This window comes from Rutidosis leptorrhynchoides, chromosome 9 (assembly GCF_046630445.1).
Source record: "Rutidosis leptorrhynchoides isolate AG116_Rl617_1_P2 chromosome 9, CSIRO_AGI_Rlap_v1, whole genome shotgun sequence".
In the NCBI taxonomy this organism is placed as follows: Eukaryota; Viridiplantae; Streptophyta; class Magnoliopsida; order Asterales; family Asteraceae; genus Rutidosis; species Rutidosis leptorrhynchoides.
Genome location: NC_092341.1, coordinates 317,113,097 through 317,133,668, shown reverse-complemented (window position 1 = coordinate 317,133,668; position 20,572 = coordinate 317,113,097). Strand labels below are relative to the sequence as shown.

The 20,572-nt window shown below is 33.7% G+C and overlaps 3 protein-coding genes across 4 annotated transcripts; 1 reads left to right on the top strand and 2 right to left on the bottom strand.

The window, feature by feature from the left end:
• The first annotated feature begins 5,611 nt into the window (after positions 1-5,611).
• LOC139867598 (probable protein phosphatase 2C 33) lies at positions 5,612-9,850 on the top strand. The gene is made up of 5 exons (XM_071855967.1): positions 5,612-6,487; positions 7,173-7,526; positions 7,620-7,737; positions 8,558-8,781; positions 9,102-9,850. The coding sequence occupies exons 1-5, from the start codon at positions 6,236-6,238 to the stop codon at positions 9,576-9,578; spliced, it is 1,425 nt and encodes a 474-aa protein (XP_071712068.1). The 5' UTR covers positions 5,612-6,235; the 3' UTR covers positions 9,579-9,850.
• Positions 9,851-10,541: 691 nt separating this feature from the next.
• LOC139866734 (aquaporin TIP3-1-like) lies at positions 10,542-13,154 on the bottom strand. The gene is made up of 3 exons (XM_071855022.1): positions 13,022-13,154; positions 11,382-11,632; positions 10,542-11,208 (listed from the first exon to the last, which is right to left on the bottom strand). Exons 1-3 carry the CDS (start codon positions 13,152-13,154, stop codon positions 10,819-10,821), a joined length of 774 nt encoding a protein of 257 aa, XP_071711123.1. The 3' UTR covers positions 10,542-10,818.
• Positions 13,155-14,530: 1,376 nt separating this feature from the next.
• Positions 14,531-20,298, bottom strand: LOC139866082 (uncharacterized). 2 transcript variants are annotated; one of them, XM_071854213.1, is made up of 7 exons: positions 19,641-20,298; positions 18,823-19,061; positions 17,624-18,215; positions 16,625-16,958; positions 16,385-16,482; positions 15,781-15,975; positions 14,531-15,482 (listed from the first exon to the last, which is right to left on the bottom strand). In XM_071854213.1, the coding sequence occupies exons 1-7, from the start codon at positions 19,824-19,826 to the stop codon at positions 14,817-14,819; spliced, it is 2,310 nt and encodes a 769-aa protein (XP_071710314.1). In that variant the 5' UTR covers positions 19,827-20,298; the 3' UTR covers positions 14,531-14,816. The 2 variants fall into 2 exon arrangements, with proteins under 2 accessions (XP_071710314.1, XP_071710313.1); XM_071854212.1 differs by having other exon boundaries at positions 14,533-15,482; positions 16,604-16,958; positions 19,641-20,295.
• Between the last annotated feature and the right edge of the window lie 274 nt (positions 20,299-20,572).

Here is a 20,572-nt window from a genome sequence, read left to right as displayed (position 1 = left end):
TTTTTTTTGGTAGATTACAATTGTAAAGCGTCCATTTAATAAATGGTGGAAGAACTCAAATGTTATGTAAATTCGGGATCATTCGGTATTATACCGATAATACCGATACCAGTACCGGTACCACCGTACCGTTTTATTAATTCAATTCTTGATTTTGAACAATTCCGGTTTCGGTACTTTCGGTATCGGTAGGGTACTCGTATCGATCTCATCCCTGATCACGACTAACCAGTTTCATACAACTAATTACTATAATTCTAGATCCGTGCATCACACGGGCATAAAAATGCCGTTTAAAATAGTCCTACTCCTCAAGTTAATACTCCATTCATTTACTCTATGGTTATATAAATGTTAATGTTATGATGAGAGTACAATGTATCATGTGGCTTAGTTTACTATTGACAGGTTTACATAACTTTGTCTGGTTTTAATGCTCATTGAACAAGATTAATTGGTCATACAACTTTTAAGACCCTTCATAAGGATATGGTTAATTTTTGATTACTCGTATTAATTATCCCAATTCATGTTGATGGCAACGGAGACAGAAGCCAGGACCACCACAGAATATTGTCCGCTTTGGGAACAGCGAGCCACCAGCGACTCAACTGCCCTCACGGGTTTAAAACGCGTCCTGTGAGGAAGAGGTATCAAGCCACATATAAGGGCCTTTGTTTTTGCCTCTCCAACCGATGTGGGAAAGGGGTGAAGGTCACCCCAACAATCCCCCCCAACATCGGTGTGGTAACCCCAGCTCTGATACCAGTTGATGGCAACGGAGACAGAAGCCAGGACCACCACAGAATATTGTCCGCTTTGGGAACAGCGAGCCACCAGCGACTCAACTGCCCTCACGGGTTTAAAACGCGTCCTGTGAGGAAGAGGTATCAAGCCACATATAAGGGCCTTTGTTTTTGCCTCTCCAACCGATGTGGGAAAGGGGTGAAGGTCACCCCAACAATTCAGAGTAACAACTACTATTAGCCAACCAGAAATATTATATTAATAATTTTTTAATATAAATTAAATTTTAGCTTGTAGTTGAAACATGTAATTATCTAATGATCTGTTGTTCACGTTGCCACATATATACCACATGTTGATGATGTGGACCAATAATTTAGACAGTTATTTTGCTAAATATAATTATGATCATTTAATCTACTTCACTTTTTTCCTAATTATCTATCAATTTAAATTATTTTGTTGACTACTCACTGATTAATTTTTATTAGTCACTGACTTTGATTCGAACGGGATATCGGAATCCACCCACATGATCATTTTCTGGGACGAACATTATAGTCCTACCGTTCCTCAGGAGGAAACTCTTACGACGAATCCATACGTGCATTACATTGGTAAAACCCCTCGGGTGAGGTTGAACGCAAAAGGTTTGCAACTTCCGAGGCCCATGAAATGCCTCAAAGGAAATATTTTGTAGTTCAAGGGAATCGAACCTCTGACATCCCTTGTGAAAAATCATGTCATCAACAATACACCAACACTCTGAGGTTACACTCACTTATTAATTGCAAAGCATAAAATAAAGTCTGGCATCAAGTATTGAAATGGTGGGGTCAAGGTTGCAAAATTCGCTATTCGGGGATTAATCGGTCGAGACTTTGAAAGGATTAATCGGAAATTCGGAGATTAATCGGGGATTAACCGGATTGTATTTTATACAATTAAAAGATAAATCTTAAAAATTTATGTGTAAATATAGAAGAAAACCTTAAACATAAACATAAACTTTAACATAATCGTCTAAAATTGTTCGTTTTATTCAAAAACTCTAAAGTATTAGTTTATATTCATGTTAAAATGTTGACCAATTTTAACTTTGACCGACTTTGATTATCAAATTCGATTTTGAACCATCAATCTACGTTGACCGACAAATTAAACGGATTTTGAAAAAACGGAACGGACTGCTCTTAGAAATGAGTAATCGGGTTTTTTACAACAGTGGGTGGGGTATCTAACCATTGTCGTTCAACACCATCGAAGATGACTTTGCAATCGACCAAGCTTCATCAAATTGGAATCCGGGAAATGGATTTGGCAGGCTATGAAATGAGTCACTTGCTACACGGTTTGGGTTAACAAGAACAAGCCAATATTTCAAAGCAAAAAAACTGATCCCGCATCTATTCTCTCAAAAAATTCAAATCAAAGGCTTAAAACGGATCTCAAATCATTGTAGGAAACTCTCATTCGACTGGCATCAATGGTTAATTAACCTATGATACTTAATTCAAGATTCGTTCCATAGAACCAATCAACCAAAGTAGGTTGATTTAAATCTCATAAGCCTCTTGATCGATTTTTGATTTTGTCGTTGAATGTGTAGCTAATTCCGATTTCAGCTTGATAGTCACTGTACATATTGTAAATTCCATAGTTTATAGTAATATAACTGTTTCTTGCTTCTTTTTTTTTTTTTTTTCTAAAAAAGAAAATAACAAAAATATTCATTTTCACTTTCTATATTTTAAATATGAAATATTATACTCTGGAGTAGTTTTGCTTATGTGTTCCTGATTGTTTTCTTATCAGATAAGTAGCGCATGTAATCAGATAAACAATACATGTTATATGAGTAGCAAACTAGAAATGCAAAGCATATATCCATTAAAATGTCCATATACATTTTTACATTTATACAATAAAAGAAACAAATCATGAAAACCAAGGAGATGTGCACAAGAATTGTACTAGAATCCAACTGACATGATAACATGTGCAGTAAATGTATGAAAACTACAAACTCAGAACATCATGTGTTTATTGAAATGTTGTTGGCTTGATTTGGATTTCATGATTTATCTATTGCATTTATTTTATCTTTAAATGCGTTGATGACATTTCCATTCATGATTTTGATAAATTCACTTAAAAAGTTTAAAATATTCTTAAGTGATGTCTTACACAAATTCTATGTTTGAAATTTATGCAAGAGTATTTCTAGAAGATATTGTTAAATGAATCATCGAATAAAGGCTTTTTGGCGGATCAAGGTCGAATTTCACCTTCATCGGGTACATTGATTGGTGATGGTACCTCAAAAGTTCTCTATTTCAAGATCGAAAATCGTTTCGTAATGATTTTCGGCGGGAGATCGTCGACGGTAAAATGATCAAGGTTGAACCTCAGTTTGTGTGTCCACACGTTGGTTGTATTTGTCTAGGCTTTTCAGGTTCGTATGGTTTGATTCTTACATTGCCCTATTCATGTTGGATTCTTTTGTTTAGTTTTGGCCCATCACGTTGTCGGTTTTTCTGTACGGTTTTAATTTAGGAGATGCTCGGTACTGATACTTGTTTTGTAGTACCGCTTTCTAGGTACGAGCCTCATTAGGTTTCTCCTTTGTTGCCTTCGTTGAAGACGTTTTCTTTTCGAAAACGTTTTTTGTTATTTGTGTAAGTTATCATATTTTTGCAAAAGAAAAAAAAATCACTGTTAATGAAATGTTTTATCTCTATAATTATAAATTCAAATAATAACAATAGGAATGAGAATACTAGCTAGTTTAAGCATAGTATATATATAATTTAGTATCATATTTATAACTTAATACCATTAAAAAATATAAATACTAAAACTAAACAAGAAAATTCATAATAATATGGAGTAGTATACTTTCTAATTAATTCAAATAGTAACCTTAAAATTTTTTCCTAAAATATTGATGCTTTATTTTTATTTATTTATTTTTTTTTTGCAACCGAGGAACCACTACTACGAATAGGCACATTGGCCTCCGCGCAGCGCGTAAACCTTGGGGCAGCATGCAACCAGGTATCACATGTGCCAGGAAAAGCACCCTCTTGTCAGGGGTCACTATTAAGTTCATCTGCCTATGACAGGATTCGAACCCGTGACCTCCCGCTTCACAGGGAAATATTTTATTGGAGCTTGGTAGGGCATATTTTGCTAGATAGATATGGATTAAATTATGGATTTGGACGTAAGATAGATTCATAAATCCATCTATTGGCCACAAGACAGGTTCACAGTTTCATTTATTTTTAATTAATTTTATTATTATTATTATTATTATTATTATTATTATTATTATTATTATTATTATTATTATTATTATTATTATTATTATTATTATATTATTTATTTTTTTAACGATAACTTTTATTATTGTCGTTAACATGCATTAAATTATTGTACATAACGTTATTTTAATTTTTACAATGAAAGTTACAAGTTTATAATACTCTAAAGCATGTTACGAGGGTTTTAAATATTATCGTTGGAAATATTCTACAAATATAATAATAATTATTATTATTAGTTATTTAATCATAAATATATAATTAGTATTAATTATTAAATAATTAACTTTTGGTACACACGACATATCCATGGTTTTCGATCTTATCTTCTCATTTCTTTTACTATTATATCTCCCTCTTTTTTGAATCTTTAATTTCTAAATCATTAACAATCACATCTTCAAATGTAGAAACTTTCATTTATTTTATTTTCTATAATACAACCAGTAGTTTTAGTTTTTAACAATATTAAACAATAATTATATAACTCCATTATACCAATTTTAATTAAATAACAATAGTATGATCATGATGATGATGATAATATTAATGGAGAAGTGAATACGATAATGTTTTGCTTATATTCTTATACTAGTGAAATGATCCGTGGAACCACGAGTTTGTTTAAACGAAACAGTTTAATGATATGTTTTAAGTATTAAGTGAATGTAAATGCTACAGTTATTTAATTTAATGACTCGTGAAACTACAGAGTCCGACCCAGAAATTCGTCAGCTGAACATTTCATCAAACACCTAAAATACATAATAAACAATCCACATCCAATCATAAGAGATAATATTGGTTGTTATTTTATTTTAAAAGTATAAATTAAAATATAAATTTGAATTGATTTCCTTCTGTCTAGCTTTTATACCTTCACGTACTCAATTCAAAATAATTAATTAAAATAATTCAAAATTATTTAATTTTTAATAATTAAAATAATTATTAATAAAATTTAATAATAATACATAATTAATAAGATTTAATTTTAATATAAAATTAATATTAATGACATCACCCACCATGCTTAGATTTTTTTTCTTTTTCTTTTTAATTTTTTTCTTAACATAAGAATTATCCTAATAATAACATTATAATTATAGGATTTTAATATTAACTATAGATATGACAACAACTCAAAATAACATTATAGAATCTTAAGTAAATAATAAAGAATTGTTTTACAAAAATTTATGTACAAATTTAACTATGTATGAATGATATCTTATTTTAAAGTGAAAATTTTTATGTAAATATGAATCAACTAGAATTTAGTTGTTTAAAGTAAATGGTTATTTTAATTTTTAGTAAAATAGTCTAAATGAATTTTAATAGTTAATTAAATAATTAAATAATTAATAATAATGATTTGATGTAATCCACAAATTTATAACTCACCTTATATCATTTCATGTGACCACTCACTAAATACACACATATGCAGATATAGACATATCTATACAGATTACATATATAGATACAGAAGTTACATACAATATATTCACTCCTGTTCTATTCTGTCTGCATTCTGCTGCCAATTAATTTTCTAATTTTTATTATTTAGTTTTTGCCAGCTCCGTCTCTCATATCTCTATCGTTTGATCTACGTTAATATATTTTAATAATAACCGTATTATTACTATTAATCGCACACATATACGCACACTTCTATCAATTTGTATCCAATTAAGGTAATTTGCATGTTCCGATCTGTTATTCTCATGCTAGATTGATACGAAGCCCTAATTTCGTATCTATTTATATATGTAGATATAGATACATAATAAGTATATATTCTTTGTGTATTGTGGTTCTGTTATGATGTCTGTATGATATGAAATGGATATGATCACATTTATCTATTAGGGTTAGGAAATTGTGGTGGAGGTAATTATGTAATTAGGTTTCATGAATTGTTGATTTGCGTTGGTGGAATTATATGATTAGGTTTGGTGAATTGTTGATGAAATTTGTGATTTGTGGTGATATATATGAAGGTGGTGAATTAGTGAGATTGATTGAAAATTGAGGTAAACACGAGTTTTTTTCGTGTTTGTGAAAGAAATATTGTGACGGATTCGTTAACCGAAAACCGTAGGGAGGTTGGTTGTGCTGCGGGCCTGGAGTGCTTATTAAGTATTGTGAGGGCCCTGCGGATGGGGTCCTGCTTATCAGGTGAAAGCAGGAGCCCTAATCCGAGCTCCCCAACAACACCTAGTTATGGGAGTAAGAAAAGGAAAAGTTTGAAGAAGAAGACGTCTAGAAGCTCTTCGTTTAATACGCAGAGAGAAGATCGTCTTCATAGGATTCCGGGAAGGATGTTTTTAAATGGTTCGAGCGAAGTTGCTTCGCTTTTTACGCAACAAGGGAAAAAGGGTACTAATCAAGATGCCATGATTGTTTGGGAGGTTTGATTCTTGGACTTATTTTATTTTATTTTTTATTTTATGTTTTCATATGATATTTTGTTTCATGATTTCGGGTTCATGTTTGTGAAGTTTGTGCCTCTTTTAGAGTAGACTAGTATATTGACTATGCTCTTTTAGAAGTGTTTGGATGTGCATATCAAGTATAAGAGGATGTTTGGATCATATATATATATATATATATATATATATATATATATATATATATATATATATATATATATATATATATATATATATATATATATATATATATATTATAAGTTGCAATAATCAAACAATTAAAATGTCAAGTGTTAGTCAAATACTGATTTAGCTAAGAAATAACTGATAATGTGACCTTATTTTGTAAATATAGGTGCTTAACCTGTAGTCAATAATGTTAAAATGAGGTTACACAATTAGTCTTATTCTATCCTTTGATATTCAGCTTTATTGTATCTGGTAAGAAATTGATTAACCATTCTTATATAGTCAGAAAGCGTAATTTATTCACTTGAATGGATCAAATGATATATGAAATCACAGTATTTGGTTAACAACCAAGACACATAACATGACTATTTACCGTTCGTTTTCTTGAAGACAAATTCGACCATATGATTTTTTTCTCTGCACTAAGAAATGACAGATCTGATGTTAGTTATATTTTCATCTTACATTTCAGAACTTCTGGTCAAGAACAGACACCGTCTTCTGTGGTGTGTTCGACGGTCATGGTCCCTACGGTCACATGGTTGCTAAAAGAGTTAGAGATTCGCTCCCGTTAAGGCTCAGTGAAAAATGGGATGTAAATATAAAGGGTAGTAGCGATGTCCTTCGGGAACTCACTCTTAATGAAGAAACACCCTTCGGTTCTGAGGCCTTTTTAGACCTCGAGATCAGTAAAAATCCCGAAAAATTACAGGCACTAAAGGACTCGTTTTTAAAGGCTTTTAAAGTCATGGACAGGGAATTAAGGATGTATGCTAATATCGACTGTTTTTGCAGCGGAACAACAGCAGTAACCTTGATTAAACAGGTTTAAATGATTGAAAATATTTACTTGTTTATGATTCTTGATATTAGGGTTTTGATGTTAGAGAATGTGAATGGTTTAACGTGTTGGTTGTAGGGTCAGGATCTTATAATCGGAAATGTTGGGGACTCGAGAGCTATATTGTGCACAAGAGATAAAAGCAATTCTCTTATTCCTGTTCAGTTGACTGTGGATCTTAAACCAAATCTTCCAGGTTCCTATCTGACACCAATATTTGTCCGTTTTCGTTATTTTTTAATGGAGTAATTTGGATAGGATACAAGGTTTGATATTGTATAGAAGGAATGATATAAAACTAGATTGAATTGCTTATAAATGGTCGATATAACTAAAAGTAGCAAATTGGGTGGGTCAGGCAGGTTGGGAAAAGTGAATGTGTCATAATTTTTGAATGCAGGTCCAAACTGTTCTGGTTCAGCCAACCTGTCACAACTTCTTTTAATTCTGTAAATGGTTAAATTATTATATATTATTGTTAAACAATTTAGGATGTTCTAAGCATCCGTGAGCACTTTGAGTTGTGTTTCCTTTCTAGGTTACTTTCAAATTTATTACCCATTTGACCCGTTAAAGATAAAAAGACAAACCAAGTCAGGCCAATTTTAAGCCACCTCAAAATGTAACCCTACTCACTTGTTACATAGTTTATAGCATTCAATTCGATAACTCAACTCTGGGGTATTTATATTAGAAAGGTCAAATGCGTGCTTTTAGGAATCACATGTATTTGTGCATTTGTACCTATCCAACCAAAATTTCATTATCTATCCCTAAACTCAAGTCTTACTTTATTTTATCTTATCGTCAAAAACAATATGAAAACCACGCTTAAACATTCCATTAGATGATATGTTATTTCTTTGTGCCCAACAAAATCTGTACCTTTGTACACAGACATTATCGAAATCACATAGCATCATATCTCTGCTTTCCTAGTAAGTTATCTGATGAAAAATCAAGAAAAGTTGACAAGATTTCAGTTTTAACAAAATATTTGCATCTTAATGTTTCAGCTGAAGCAGAGCGGATTCGTAAATGCAAAGGGCGTGTTTTCGCCCTTCAAGATGAACCCGATGTCACTAGAGTTTGGCTACCTAATAATGACTCTCCCGGTTTAGCTATGGCTCGTGCTTTCGGGGACTTTTGTCTTAAGGATTTTGGTCTCATCTCTGTCCCAGACATCTTTTATCGACATTTAACCGAAAACGACATGTTCGTCGTTTTAGCAACTGACGGGGTACGATTACTATCACCATCTTTACATATTTCTAATTTCAATTTGCATGATAATCTGAATAAAGCCATTATCGTCCTCATATATGAAAGCCCCAATATCTATTAGTTTCTTGCATTAATCAGAATTTGTTAAACCTTCAAAAATGATGTGTGTTCACTTATGGGTGAGGATCCTTGCACCATAAAATAATCCATACAACACTAAATACACATTATAATGTTGTACTGTACAACTCTTTAAAAACAGTTTTAGTGATCTGCCGATAAATTTTAGTGGTGTACGAATCACTCGATGTACTTATTAGTGTCGTGAAATGACAGATTTGGGATGTGCTCACAAACAAAGACGTGGTGGACATCGTAGCCTCAGCCGAAACACGTTCTAGTGCGGCTCGAGCCGTAGTTGATTCCGCAGTACGTGCGTGGAAGTACAGGTACCCAACTTCTAAAGTCGATGACTGTGCAGTCGTTTGTCTTTTTCTCACCCCGCACACAGACACTATATCTACCGCTTCCGCCACTGATTTGACCATTTCCATTGAAAAAAACGAGCCGGTTTCCTTAAAACCTAGTGAGACTGTCCGAGCTGCTGACGGGTTTCCGGGGGACATAACCGATGCAGACGATGACTTGGCGGATGACAACCTAAACGATGATCCAACAGTTAATATGGAAGAAGGTGGAATTGACTGGTCTGCCCTTGAAGGCGTATCTCGTGTCAATACGATGTTGACTTTGCCTAGGTTCGTGCCCGAGGAGGTAGAGAAACAAACAGGCGGACCGAAAAAGACTAATTGATCAGGACAGGTTTTGAGATTTTGCTTGTCATTTTTTAAGATTAATTTTGCTTAAAGAATACAAAAAAGATAAAATAAAAAGAAATTGCAAAATAATCAATGAAAATGAAAAAAGAACAAAAGCCTTGACTGTATTAGAGTGTTGAGGCAAATTGATAATTTTGTAAAACCAGTTATTCCTGGGTACACTTGATTTCCCTGTTTTTTGTTTTGTTAAAGTTATGTCATTTGTTGATCAAATCAAATAATATGTAATATCAGAGTTTCCATTTATTTATTTGATTATTATTTGAACTGAATTATATGTTTCAAGAATACTATCTGATTCGTCCAGGTTCCTTCAGGGCAACAGTTGGGGGTTGGGGGTTGATTATGCAACTGCCCGAGATGATTGCGTGGGTGGTTTAATCTTCTAGGTATCTCTCGCGTGGGTGGTTTTGGGATCCTATACTGGTGTTAAAAAAAAAAAATTGTTGCATATCATATGCTATGTAGAAGTTGATTGTTATTACGGAAAATTGAAAATCGAAAATAGTTGGTACATGGAAAATTGAAAAAGACGGGTCCCGTCTATTTTCGTATTTTTTTTTTATTTAAATTTTTTTTTTTTTTTTTTTTTTTTTTTTGTTATTTGGTTAATATGTATGTAATTATTTTCGAGAGGTTAGGAGACTCGCCTACGCCTATAGATGATTTTTTTTTTCTTAGACTCGCCTACGCGTATAGATGATTTTTTTTCTTCTTTTGTTTAGCTATTTGTTTTCTAGACGCGAACCTTTGTTTTCCCTTCTTTTGTTTTCCCTTTCGAGGGTATTTTCCCTAAAAAAAACGACCTTGTTTCTATATAATTCTATATACGAGTATCCGTTTCTTAAAGGAAAAAATTTGCTATGTAGAGAGGTGACGAGATCCTCAAAATCGCGAGGAGTTTATGAACTGATCACGGATTTTAATATAGGCAACGTTCATTAGTATCTACCTGAAACTGAAACACATATACGTACAAAAAGATAAAAGCACCCGTAGTTTAGGCCACACACACGTACACAGTAAAGGGTAGGTGCACAATTTATTGTTTTTTCCTAAAGTCTGAACACAATAAAGAAAATACACATACAAGTAAAACACAAAAACTTACAGTGACAGTTAAAAAAAAACAACACGAAATACACATAAAGTAAAACCCCAACCCATCTTTTTCTTTATTACACAACTTATAATAACATGACTAAACCATCTCTTTAGTAATCTTCTGGAGCAAGCGGCTGGTGGTGCGTATGAACTGGCACCTCAGGTTGAATTATACCAAACTCATAGATCAAACCGGCTATTGCAGCCCCAATGAAAGGTCCTAGCCAATACACCCAATGTTGGTGCCACCTCCACCCAACCAATGCCGGCCCAAATGCTCTAGCCGGATTCATCGAGGCTCCAGAGAACGGTCCTCCAATGAGAATATTAGCACCCACAATGAACGCGATTGCTAGTGGTGCTATGGTTCCCAATGTCCCTCGTTTGTGGTCTATAGCTGTTGCGAAAACAGTGTAAACCAACCCAAATGTTAGCACAATCTCCATTAGTAAAGCGTTTAAGTTTCCGACACCAGTTGCCACTGCAAACCCAACTGGTCTCTGCAAAATGGAAAATAATCAAAACTAAAGATGTTGATTGCGAGTCAAATCACTTGTTGAATTCGTAACTTATCTACTAAATATATGAATTATTCGAAAAGTAAGCTACTTATGTGATTATATCATGCCACAATTACAAATCAAAGATGAAAAGTTCAGGCTCGATGATATACCATGCCGTCGGTGGCTAGCCGGAGTAATAACGAGGCGACAACGGCACCAAGAAGTTGGGCTACCCAATAGTACAAGGCGCGAACAACTGACACTCTACCGGCAACAAGAGTACCGAACGTGACAGCAGGGTTTATGTGTCCACCGGACACGTTCAAACTCGATGCCACGGCAGCAAACAATGCTAGCGCATGTGCCAAAGCCACCATCAGTAGCCCTGATGCTCCTAAGGCATGATCACCATACATCCTATCTGCATGTTTAAAGTTTCTACATTAAAACATATTACTAACTGACTAGCATAATTGAACTATCCATCATAATCTTATTTAGTTTTCTTATACATAAGAGAACACTGCGAAATGTGCCTCTAGCAACTAAATTTTGTATAGAAAAAGCGGTATAAAATGAATCGCGTATCTAGTGGGGAACTAAAATATATTTTTTCACCGGGCCTCATTTTTTTTTAGAAAAATTCATATAAATTTTTTCTTCCATCCTTCCATAAAAATACAACCTCGAGTCATGGACTTTTGAGTTGGAGCAACGTCCGTACGTTTTTGGGCAAAATATGGAAGCTTTTTGACACAAAATCAAATTTTAAGCCTGAAAATTTCAAATCTACCGGGCCAAAATAAAAAAAATGGAAATCTTTAACCCTGAAAATGGGGCGTGCCCCTGCCCCCCATGTAGTTCCGCCCATGCGCGTATCTACAAATGTGAACATAATCAATGTATCAATTAAAAAGAGCCAAGTTCGAGCTTAATATATTAGGCTCGGAGCCGAGCCGAGTTTGAGCTTAATATATTACAGGCTTGAAAGGAGTCGAGTTCAATATTAATATATTATAGGCTTGTAACGATCCGAGTTCGAGACTTGCATATTAGGCTTGAAATGAGACACAACAACAACAACAAAACCCAATCCCACAAAAGTGAGGTATGTGGGAGGTAAGATGTAGACAATTCTTCTCCTACCATACCATATCCTAGAATAAAGAGAAGTCATTTGTCTATCCAGGGTGTTCAAGAGTAGAGAAAGTCCTTTTCTATCTAGAGACTCTGACTCTCTATCCAGAGAGATTGCTTCCGAATGAAGCTCTGGTCGTAGGCTTGATTTAAGAGCAGAGAAAGTCCTTTTCTATCTAGAGACTCTGACTCTAGATTGCTTCCGAATGAAGCTCTGGTCGTAGGCTTGAAACGAGAGTTCGAGACTAATATATTAGGCTTGAAAGGAGCCGTGTCCGAGACTAATATATTAGGCTATATTAGGCTTGAAAGGAGACGTGTTTGAGATTAATATATTAGGCTTGAATTGAAACGAACCAAGTTCGAGATTAATATATTAGGCTTGAAACGAAACAAGTTTAACCGGCTAGTATTAAATCAAACGTGTCAAATTCAAATTTAAGACATTACGCTCGAAACGAGTAAAACCCAAACCGGTATTACACTAGAAACGACTCTGAGTCCTACTCATTTCACCCTATATTCCCAAGGTAGAACGGATATGTAGCAGAAAGTGCATGTGATAGTAAGAGAAGTTTTGTAAAAATATAACTAAGGACGCCGATTAAAACTCGAAACCAGATATCGAGTTATTCTCAATAAAGACAAGTATATAACAAAATAAGATCCATACTGAGAGCAAGTGTAGAGCCTTCTGCTGCAAACACGAACATAAGCGTCGATAAAAATTCCGACAAGGTAGCCCTTGCAGAATCCGGGTGGGTCGCCTCATCAGCCCGACCAATAGCGTATCTACGTGGCGGCATACTTTCGTTTTGTTACTATCAAATATTAAAAAAAGTTTTAAGTTTTGATCAGGATCACTCAACAAACACTAGTTGATTGATAAATGGAATTAAATTTTAAGTAGAATGATTTAGGGAATGAAGAAGGTGGTGATTGAAAGGCATTTAAATTGATTAATGTGAATGAAGCTAAACAACAATGCATGGACACTTGGGATGAGATATTGTAGAGAGTTTGACACGTATGTGTGTGTGTTGGCATGATTCAAGTCCAATGTGACTACCTACCATTTCTCTTGAATATTTTTATATATGCGATAACTTAGAAACTTGGATTTGATCTAATCGGTGATATGGGGTTTTTGTGCTTTCTAGTTTATTTCTTTTTTGAAGTAAAAAAACTTTGTTTTATATTCTTAAATTGGGACCCTATTTGACTTTTTGGACTTTTGTGTCTTTTTACTCCAAAGATTCTATGAGCCATCTTTGGGTTGTTTATGGCTTTTGGGACTCTATGGTCTTTCAGTTTTAAGGATGTACATGCGAAAAAAAAAAGGTTCAAAGACGATGGTGATAACCCAATTTAAGTACATTTGGGTGGTAATATTCACATTGATCGATTGATATCCTGAACACGAAAAACCTCATTTGTATATATATTAGAAACTTGAATTGAATCGGCTGTAAACTATTTAGTAATAATCCTATAAGCAATCGTGGTTACCTTGTGTTGACCCCCATCTTACTCAACTCGTTAAGGGAACACGTTAGACTCGGGCTTGACTTGTGGTTTACGAATCTGAAAGACTACGTATACTGTATCAAGTAACATGACAACGTAATAGCAAACGAAGAGGCATTACAAAAAAAATGCATTGAAATAATGTTAGAATAGTCTATTAAACTGGCACAAAACAAGGCTCGCGTTTCATGGTGGTGCAAGCAAGGCTCAAGATGCAGAACCAAAATGGGCAGTTGAAAAAAAGAGACTTAATGGCTTCATGTTGCAGTCTTCACCGTACGTGGCTAGCTACAAGATTCCGATGGGAATGATGACAAATACCGATCACGTCCTTCTCATGTACCAGAAAACAAATAAAATTTTCCTTTCATGAGTAAATTTCAATCCAACGTAGGTGGCCTAACCATTTATCCCGTGACCGTTTCGATCATTTTCCCGGTCCATCCCGACTAAATACTTATAAGAAAAGTAGAGTTCAATACTTCAAATTATCATCAAATGCTGTGACAGAGGTGTGCAACAATCAACAGTATTTGTTAACTTATATGATTCAAATTGTGAGTTTGAATACTTTTTATTGTTCTTACCAATATTTGAATTCATATTAATCATTAAAAACTCTACTGTACGACATTTTTGCTCATCGATTTCGATCATATAACACCAACACCAAACTTAGAGTAGTAATCTTACCTGTTCCAATCAAGTACTCTTTATCTCCTTAAGTAGCTTGGTTACAGATCACACAACACTACTCAAGAAGATTGATAAAAGAAAAAAACCCGATTACTAACCAATCGTGGAATTAGTATAAGACGACAATACTAAATTTATCCTGGAAAATAAATAATACATGTTTTCAATCATATAATCGCCATTCGAAACTCTACACGTACCAATAACGTACACATTACGACCCAAAAGACAAAAAAATACAGACATCAAATTCCTCCCGGTCCTCGCATCTTCTCAACTATATGTCGCCCTTTCTCTTCGATGTTACGTCTCTTTTCTTCAAGTTTCTCCCCCATCTTTTTCCGTAACCCTAACATCTTTGCTTTCGTTCCCAATCTCCTTAACCTAGCTTCATCCCCTTCCACCGTTTCGTTACTTTCTTCCGACGACGACATCATCGCTTGAGGCGGCGACGGTTGTTGCCAATTCGGAAATGAAACTTCTCGATTCTCTTCAACCACATTACGGGCCACTATTGACACCTCTTGCGGTTGTGGTTGTGATTGTTGTTGTTCTTCGCTTGCTAACAATGGTGTTTTTTCGTCCGAAGAATTTTCATCAACCGTAAACTTTTTATCGTCGACTTGATTGATTGGTTTTTTATCGTGTGATACATCTTGCGTGTTTTCTGTACTACGTTTGCTACTCGAGCTGCCTTCTTGAGGTTCTTGTGTGTGAAAATCTTGAGAAGATGGGGCCCGGTTGACTTCTTGTACGGTGTTTGGTTCAGAGATGGGATCGGTGGTGAGTTCGTGACTATTCCATATGAACGGAGCGACTTTTTGTGGGACCCAATCGTTCTTTTCAGCTAACATAAACGGAATCGTTACACTTTCGGAGTTCGGTAGCACCATAGATTCCCGAATGGCAGCCTGTTGAAGTCAAAACATGCATGTTTTTTTGTAAGGGTTTGACTTATAAAGTCAAATACAAATCAGATTAGGTATAAAATGTTAATTTTGTTGCAGACTAAGTTCCATAATCTTTATTTGGATTTACCTGAATATCCGATCCGCTTTGTGAACCGAATAATCCCAGAAATTTTTGGTATTTTAATTGAATTATAAAATAAAGTCAAATTTTTTGGTATTTTAATTGAATTATATATATATAATAAGTTGGTATTTTGACAAGAAAAGTCAAAAATGTAGATAAGAGACATGATCTAACCTTGAATTTACTGATTATGAACAACGCGATATGTCCGCTAGTTATCTTGTGATCACCGACAGAAGACTCCAAACTAAAATCTATTTCGGGCATCGACGTAAAACCGAACCATATTTGATCTGATGGAGGAGGTTTTATGTGTACTCGCAAGGTTCCTCGAAGAGTTGTTACCCGTATTGCCAGTGAAAGGGGTACCTTCACCAATGAGAAAAGCAAACTTATTACAAAAAAAAAAATAATAATAATAAAAAAAATCTTCTCTCTAATTTCTACGCCACCTAAATTTGACTAGAAACATTTTTCCGTTCATTAGTTTAGGAAAAATCAATGTGCTAAGCGTGATAACAAAAAACGATATCATTAAGATACAGAGTAATAATAAAATAATTTAAAAGAGGTCTTATGCATTCAAAATATGTATTTGGTGACTTTCAGCCCGTTTGACCCGTTCCTCCTTTAGCACGAAAAAAAAAAAAAAAAAAAAAAAAACTTTTTGACTTGTTTTGGGTCAAACTAAATCCAAATATGGTCAAGTCTTTACTTAATTAAGTCAAAATTGCAACCTCTACACAATTAATAAGCATCGAAATATTGTTGTACGAACCTGAGAGACTTGTTTGGCGACAGAATTCAATACAGACTTCCACTTGGGTACAGTAGAAGAAGATCCTTGTTCGCTGCCCTTAAAACTTTTGGCCTCCTCTGCAAAAAAAAAAAAAAAAAAAAAAGTTGTATTAGTTTATTAGGTATAACAGACATGTTATTATAAAATTTAACATTTATTTCTGAAATTCCGATTGATTATCGAAATTATTATAAGTACCTAATTTGCGTGTTTCATTACCCTTATGCTCCAAGGTGTGATTTTTCTGTTTATCGAGTTTCAACTGTTCTCCATACTGTTCAAAACCTTCTAGAAGATCTGTCTTGACTTCATCGACAGACGTGGAATCTGAATTTGTATCTGGATTTTGTAGCTCCTGCACTTCAAGCCTTGTTTCAATATCTAAAACCGCACCACCGTAATATTCGATATCGATTTCCATGGCAACCACTTCTTTTAAATCAGACGGCAGAACCCGCATGCCGTGAATATACGGTGGAATATTTCCAGTTTCTACACCCGTACAGATCACTTCGCCTATGTAACTTGGGGTCCTTATGGTAGAAAGCGTTCTCTATACACAAATAATCAGTTAAATAACTAAACCAAGTTCTAAAAAAAGGAAGTTATTATATATAGAGGGTGGTAAATTTGACCCAAATGGGATGTAAATAGCCTGAAATGTATTTTTAGTGCATACAACCTGATATAATAGGAGTCCTTATGGTAGAAAGTGTTCTCTATACACAAATAATCAGTTATATAACTAAACCGAATTCCAATAAAAATGAATTTATTATATATAGAGGGTAGTAAATTTGACCCGCTTACTAAATGAAGGGGGTCGACTTATGTAGTAATCATAATCAAATGGGATGAAAATTGCCTGAAATGTATTTTAATGCATACCAATCTGATTCAACAGGCTAACTTGTTACTGTAATAATATGCTTGTTCAAAAATATTATAGTAGTTAAAACACTAAAAGAATGTTAATACAGTAATATTTATAGGTATAATGACCAAAAATACATTTTTACAGGAAAAATAAAATATAAAAACTCCGTTGGAACAAAATCAACTAAATGCAAACTGATTGTTTTATCAGAAATAGAATCTAATCATCAAAACTTAAAATATCATTAACTGACAAGTTTCAAACCGCAAATCCATTCACCCACTTTATTTCGGGGTAAAACTCATCAAGATTTTGTGTTATACGTAAAAGATGCTATAAACCTGAATTCGCGCTTGTATAGACTTCCTCAAATCCAAATTATTTTTGGCATCAAAAAATAACCGTGATATCAACAAATTGCAACATAACGTTCCTTCATCACTTGTTATCTTATCATTAGAATCAGTATCATTTAATCTTGGTGTTAACGCTTGTATAATCTCTTCAGCACCATAACTAGATTTCTTTACTATTTGCGACGGCTTAACCGACCCACCAACCGAACTTTCGATAATCTTTTTATCTTCTTTGCCAGTTTTAGAAGTTTTCTTTGCAAGTTTTTTCAAAAAGTGGCGAACTTTCGATGATGAACCGTCTATTTTAATCGATTTATCTCCCATTTCCGGGTTAAAACCAATAGAAGGTTTCAAAAATGAAGGATATTCGACGTTTAAAGATGCCAAATAACTGTGAAACTCTGAACGTGATGAGTGAAACCACTTAAGTTTTGCTTTGTCTTCACATGAAGCGATACGTAATGCTTTACACCATGATTCCTTCTCGCAAGACGTCTCGAAATACATATAGAAAAGCTTGTTTCCATTATATAGTACCGATGATTTGTTCTCCACTTTAATCGGGTACTTTTTGGCCCTGCAAGAATAAAAAACGATGAAGAAATCACATCAAGATGCCAAAAAACTAAAACATAACTACAAAAAGGGTGAGTTTGGTTGCATAAAAGTGGAGGTTTATACTATAAACGTGTTCAAATATGACCGTACATGAAAAAATACATTGAAAATGGTAAAGCAGTTTTCTAAATTAGTGATAAGACTTCTAAAAACTCAATATTATAGTTTCAACTATTTTTATTTCCAAAAATGGGAGAGTTCTATTTCTATTACTAAACTGATAAAATTAGAACACTTGAATAACTGAATACATATTCAAAATTTCTTTTAGTTTTTTAAAGTTTAAAAACAATCTCAAATTTATGAAAATTCTCTACAACATCAGATTAAGCTGCTTAACTACAATTTTGAGTTTGATAAAGTTGCATTAGATGTGAATACATCCTTCAAAAAACTTTATATTTATTTAGTTCAGGAATTTCATTCTAACAAAAAGTATACCATTAGCCCATTACATCAGATAAAAATTGAGCAATTAGCTTGCTTTCAGAAATAATTCTAATAAACAAACTATGATGACAACTGTAATTTGTAATTAACAGGGTATATGGTACAGAAAACTCAACCATTTTCGAGAGGGTAAATTTGTCGCAGAAACGGCTTCTACGATACACCCTAATAGAGGAATTCTTTTGAGGGACCCATCTGGTTCCGTAATGTGCAGAAATTGATCTTTGATGCTTGCTTGCTTTCTGACAGGTGAAACCTCAACGATCTCAGTTTTACGTTTTTGTTGATGTAAATTTTTATCAGTCAATGGTGTAATTTTCGGGATCTTTTCATTTTCTAAAATCCAAACCCATCCCTGAAAACACAAGTAAATCACAAAAGAATAACATGAATGAAGTAAGCTTCTTAAAAAGTAACTAACTGCAAACTTTTCCCATTCGAACATAATAGGCTCGGAATTAGGGTTAATAGACATTAGCACCTAAAAGTTCATTCCTTTATAGTTGAATATCGAATATCGATTGAACTCCAATCATGTATGCTTGTTACTATTAGATGGACAAGCTATCATGCATTGTGTTATGAATACACATAGTTTACATTCTAAGTTCAAGAATCCTTAGTATGTACAGATAATTGCAAACAACTTACTGAGGCTAGATAGATCAACATTTTGCTGATCTTTACACTCATTTGTATTATAAAAGAAAGTTTCCAAATACAATCAATGTTTCGTAAGAATAACAAAACAAACAAATACAACAAATATAGCATAAACTGACATATTTTGGTGATCTAATCATAACCAAACTTTTCAAATACATTAAAATATAATGTAACAGAACAAAAACAAAGGAACTTATATATCACATCATTACAAATACCCAAATTAGATAAAAAGTAATAATATTAAAATAGAGGGAAAATATCTAACCTGCTTATTAGGGTAAGTAAAATGGAGCTCATCTTTTTTGGACAACTCAGAATTTGCAACCTTGATCTCTTCTTTATTTGCCTTTTTACTCAATTTTTGAATAAAATACAAAACCCCCAAAACTTCAACACCAATAACAACCAATGCCCCAATAACAAAACCCACACACAACGCAACAGCCACCATCAAATCCTTCTTTTTAACTCCTGATCACATTCAGATACCAATTTCCCACTTTCAAGAATGCATAAAAACATGCAGTAAACACCAAACTGACCTAAAGATCATATTTTTCCACATACCCAACTTTCGAAAACGCATAAAAAGGTGTAATAAACATCAAACTGACCTAAAGATCAAATCTTTAATCAAAATTTCAAGTTTCAATTGACTAAAGATTCAAGATTTCAATTGGGGTTTTGTGTTTTTTGTTGAATTAAGAGGAGAACGTGGAGGTGGAAATTTAGGGGTCCGTCGTACACGGTTGCTTTTAGGGAAATTAAAGATTTATGATAATCTGATTCTGATTTGATTTGATAACAAAAGAATAATACTCGTAAAAGTTAGTTTAGAAGTAGTTTGTAAGATGGTACCATATGGCGTGGTGGTATCGCATTTGAGTCGGTTGATTATGACCCTAACCCAAATAGTCATTTCAAATGAAGCATGTTTAGGATAGGACTTAGGGTGAACAAGACAAATACTTTACTATTAAAAGGGGTTTGTATTTGTATGCATTGTTTAAGTTACAAAATTAAGAAATCAATAAAAACATATTTTAAAAAATAATGGCTTTTAGATCAACCATATTCATGGCATGTAGATAAACCAAATATGTCAATACCTTAATACTAAAGCGGGCAAATCAATTCTTTTCTTCAAAGTAGAGAATAAAATTATTAACCCATAAAAATAATCGACTAGTGATTGGT

Excerpts from the sequence above, each read along its gene's own strand:
- LOC139867598 (XM_071855967.1), top strand. The coding sequence starts at position 6,236 with ATGGGGTCCTGCTTATCAGGTGAAAGCAGGAGCCCTAATCCGAGCTCC. Across the intron at positions 6,488-7,172 it reads ATGCCATGATTGTTTGGGAG|AACTTCTGGTCAAGAACAGA; the intron begins GTTTGATTCTTG and ends CTTACATTTCAG. Across the intron at positions 7,527-7,619 it reads CAGTAACCTTGATTAAACAG|GGTCAGGATCTTATAATCGG; the intron begins GTTTAAATGATT and ends TGTTGGTTGTAG.
- LOC139866734 (XM_071855022.1), bottom strand. The coding sequence starts at position 13,154 with ATGCCGCCACGTAGATACGCTATTGGTCGGGCTGATGAGGCGACCCAC. Across the intron at positions 11,633-13,021 it reads AGGCTCTACACTTGCTCTCA|ATAGGATGTATGGTGATCAT; the intron begins GTATGGATCTTA and ends TTAAACATGCAG. Across the intron at positions 11,209-11,381 it reads GGCTAGCCACCGACGGCATG|AGACCAGTTGGGTTTGCAGT; the intron begins GTATATCATCGA and ends TCCATTTTGCAG.
- LOC139866082 (XM_071854212.1), bottom strand. The coding sequence starts at position 19,826 with ATGGTGGCTGTTGCGTTGTGTGTGGGTTTTGTTATTGGGGCATTGGTT. Across the intron at positions 15,976-16,384 it reads TCGCCAAACAAGTCTCTCAG|GTACCCCTTTCACTGGCAAT; the intron begins GTTCGTACAACA and ends TCATTGGTGAAG. Across the intron at positions 15,483-15,780 it reads TCATAATCAGTAAATTCAAG|GCTGCCATTCGGGAATCTAT; the intron begins GTTAGATCATGT and ends TGACTTCAACAG.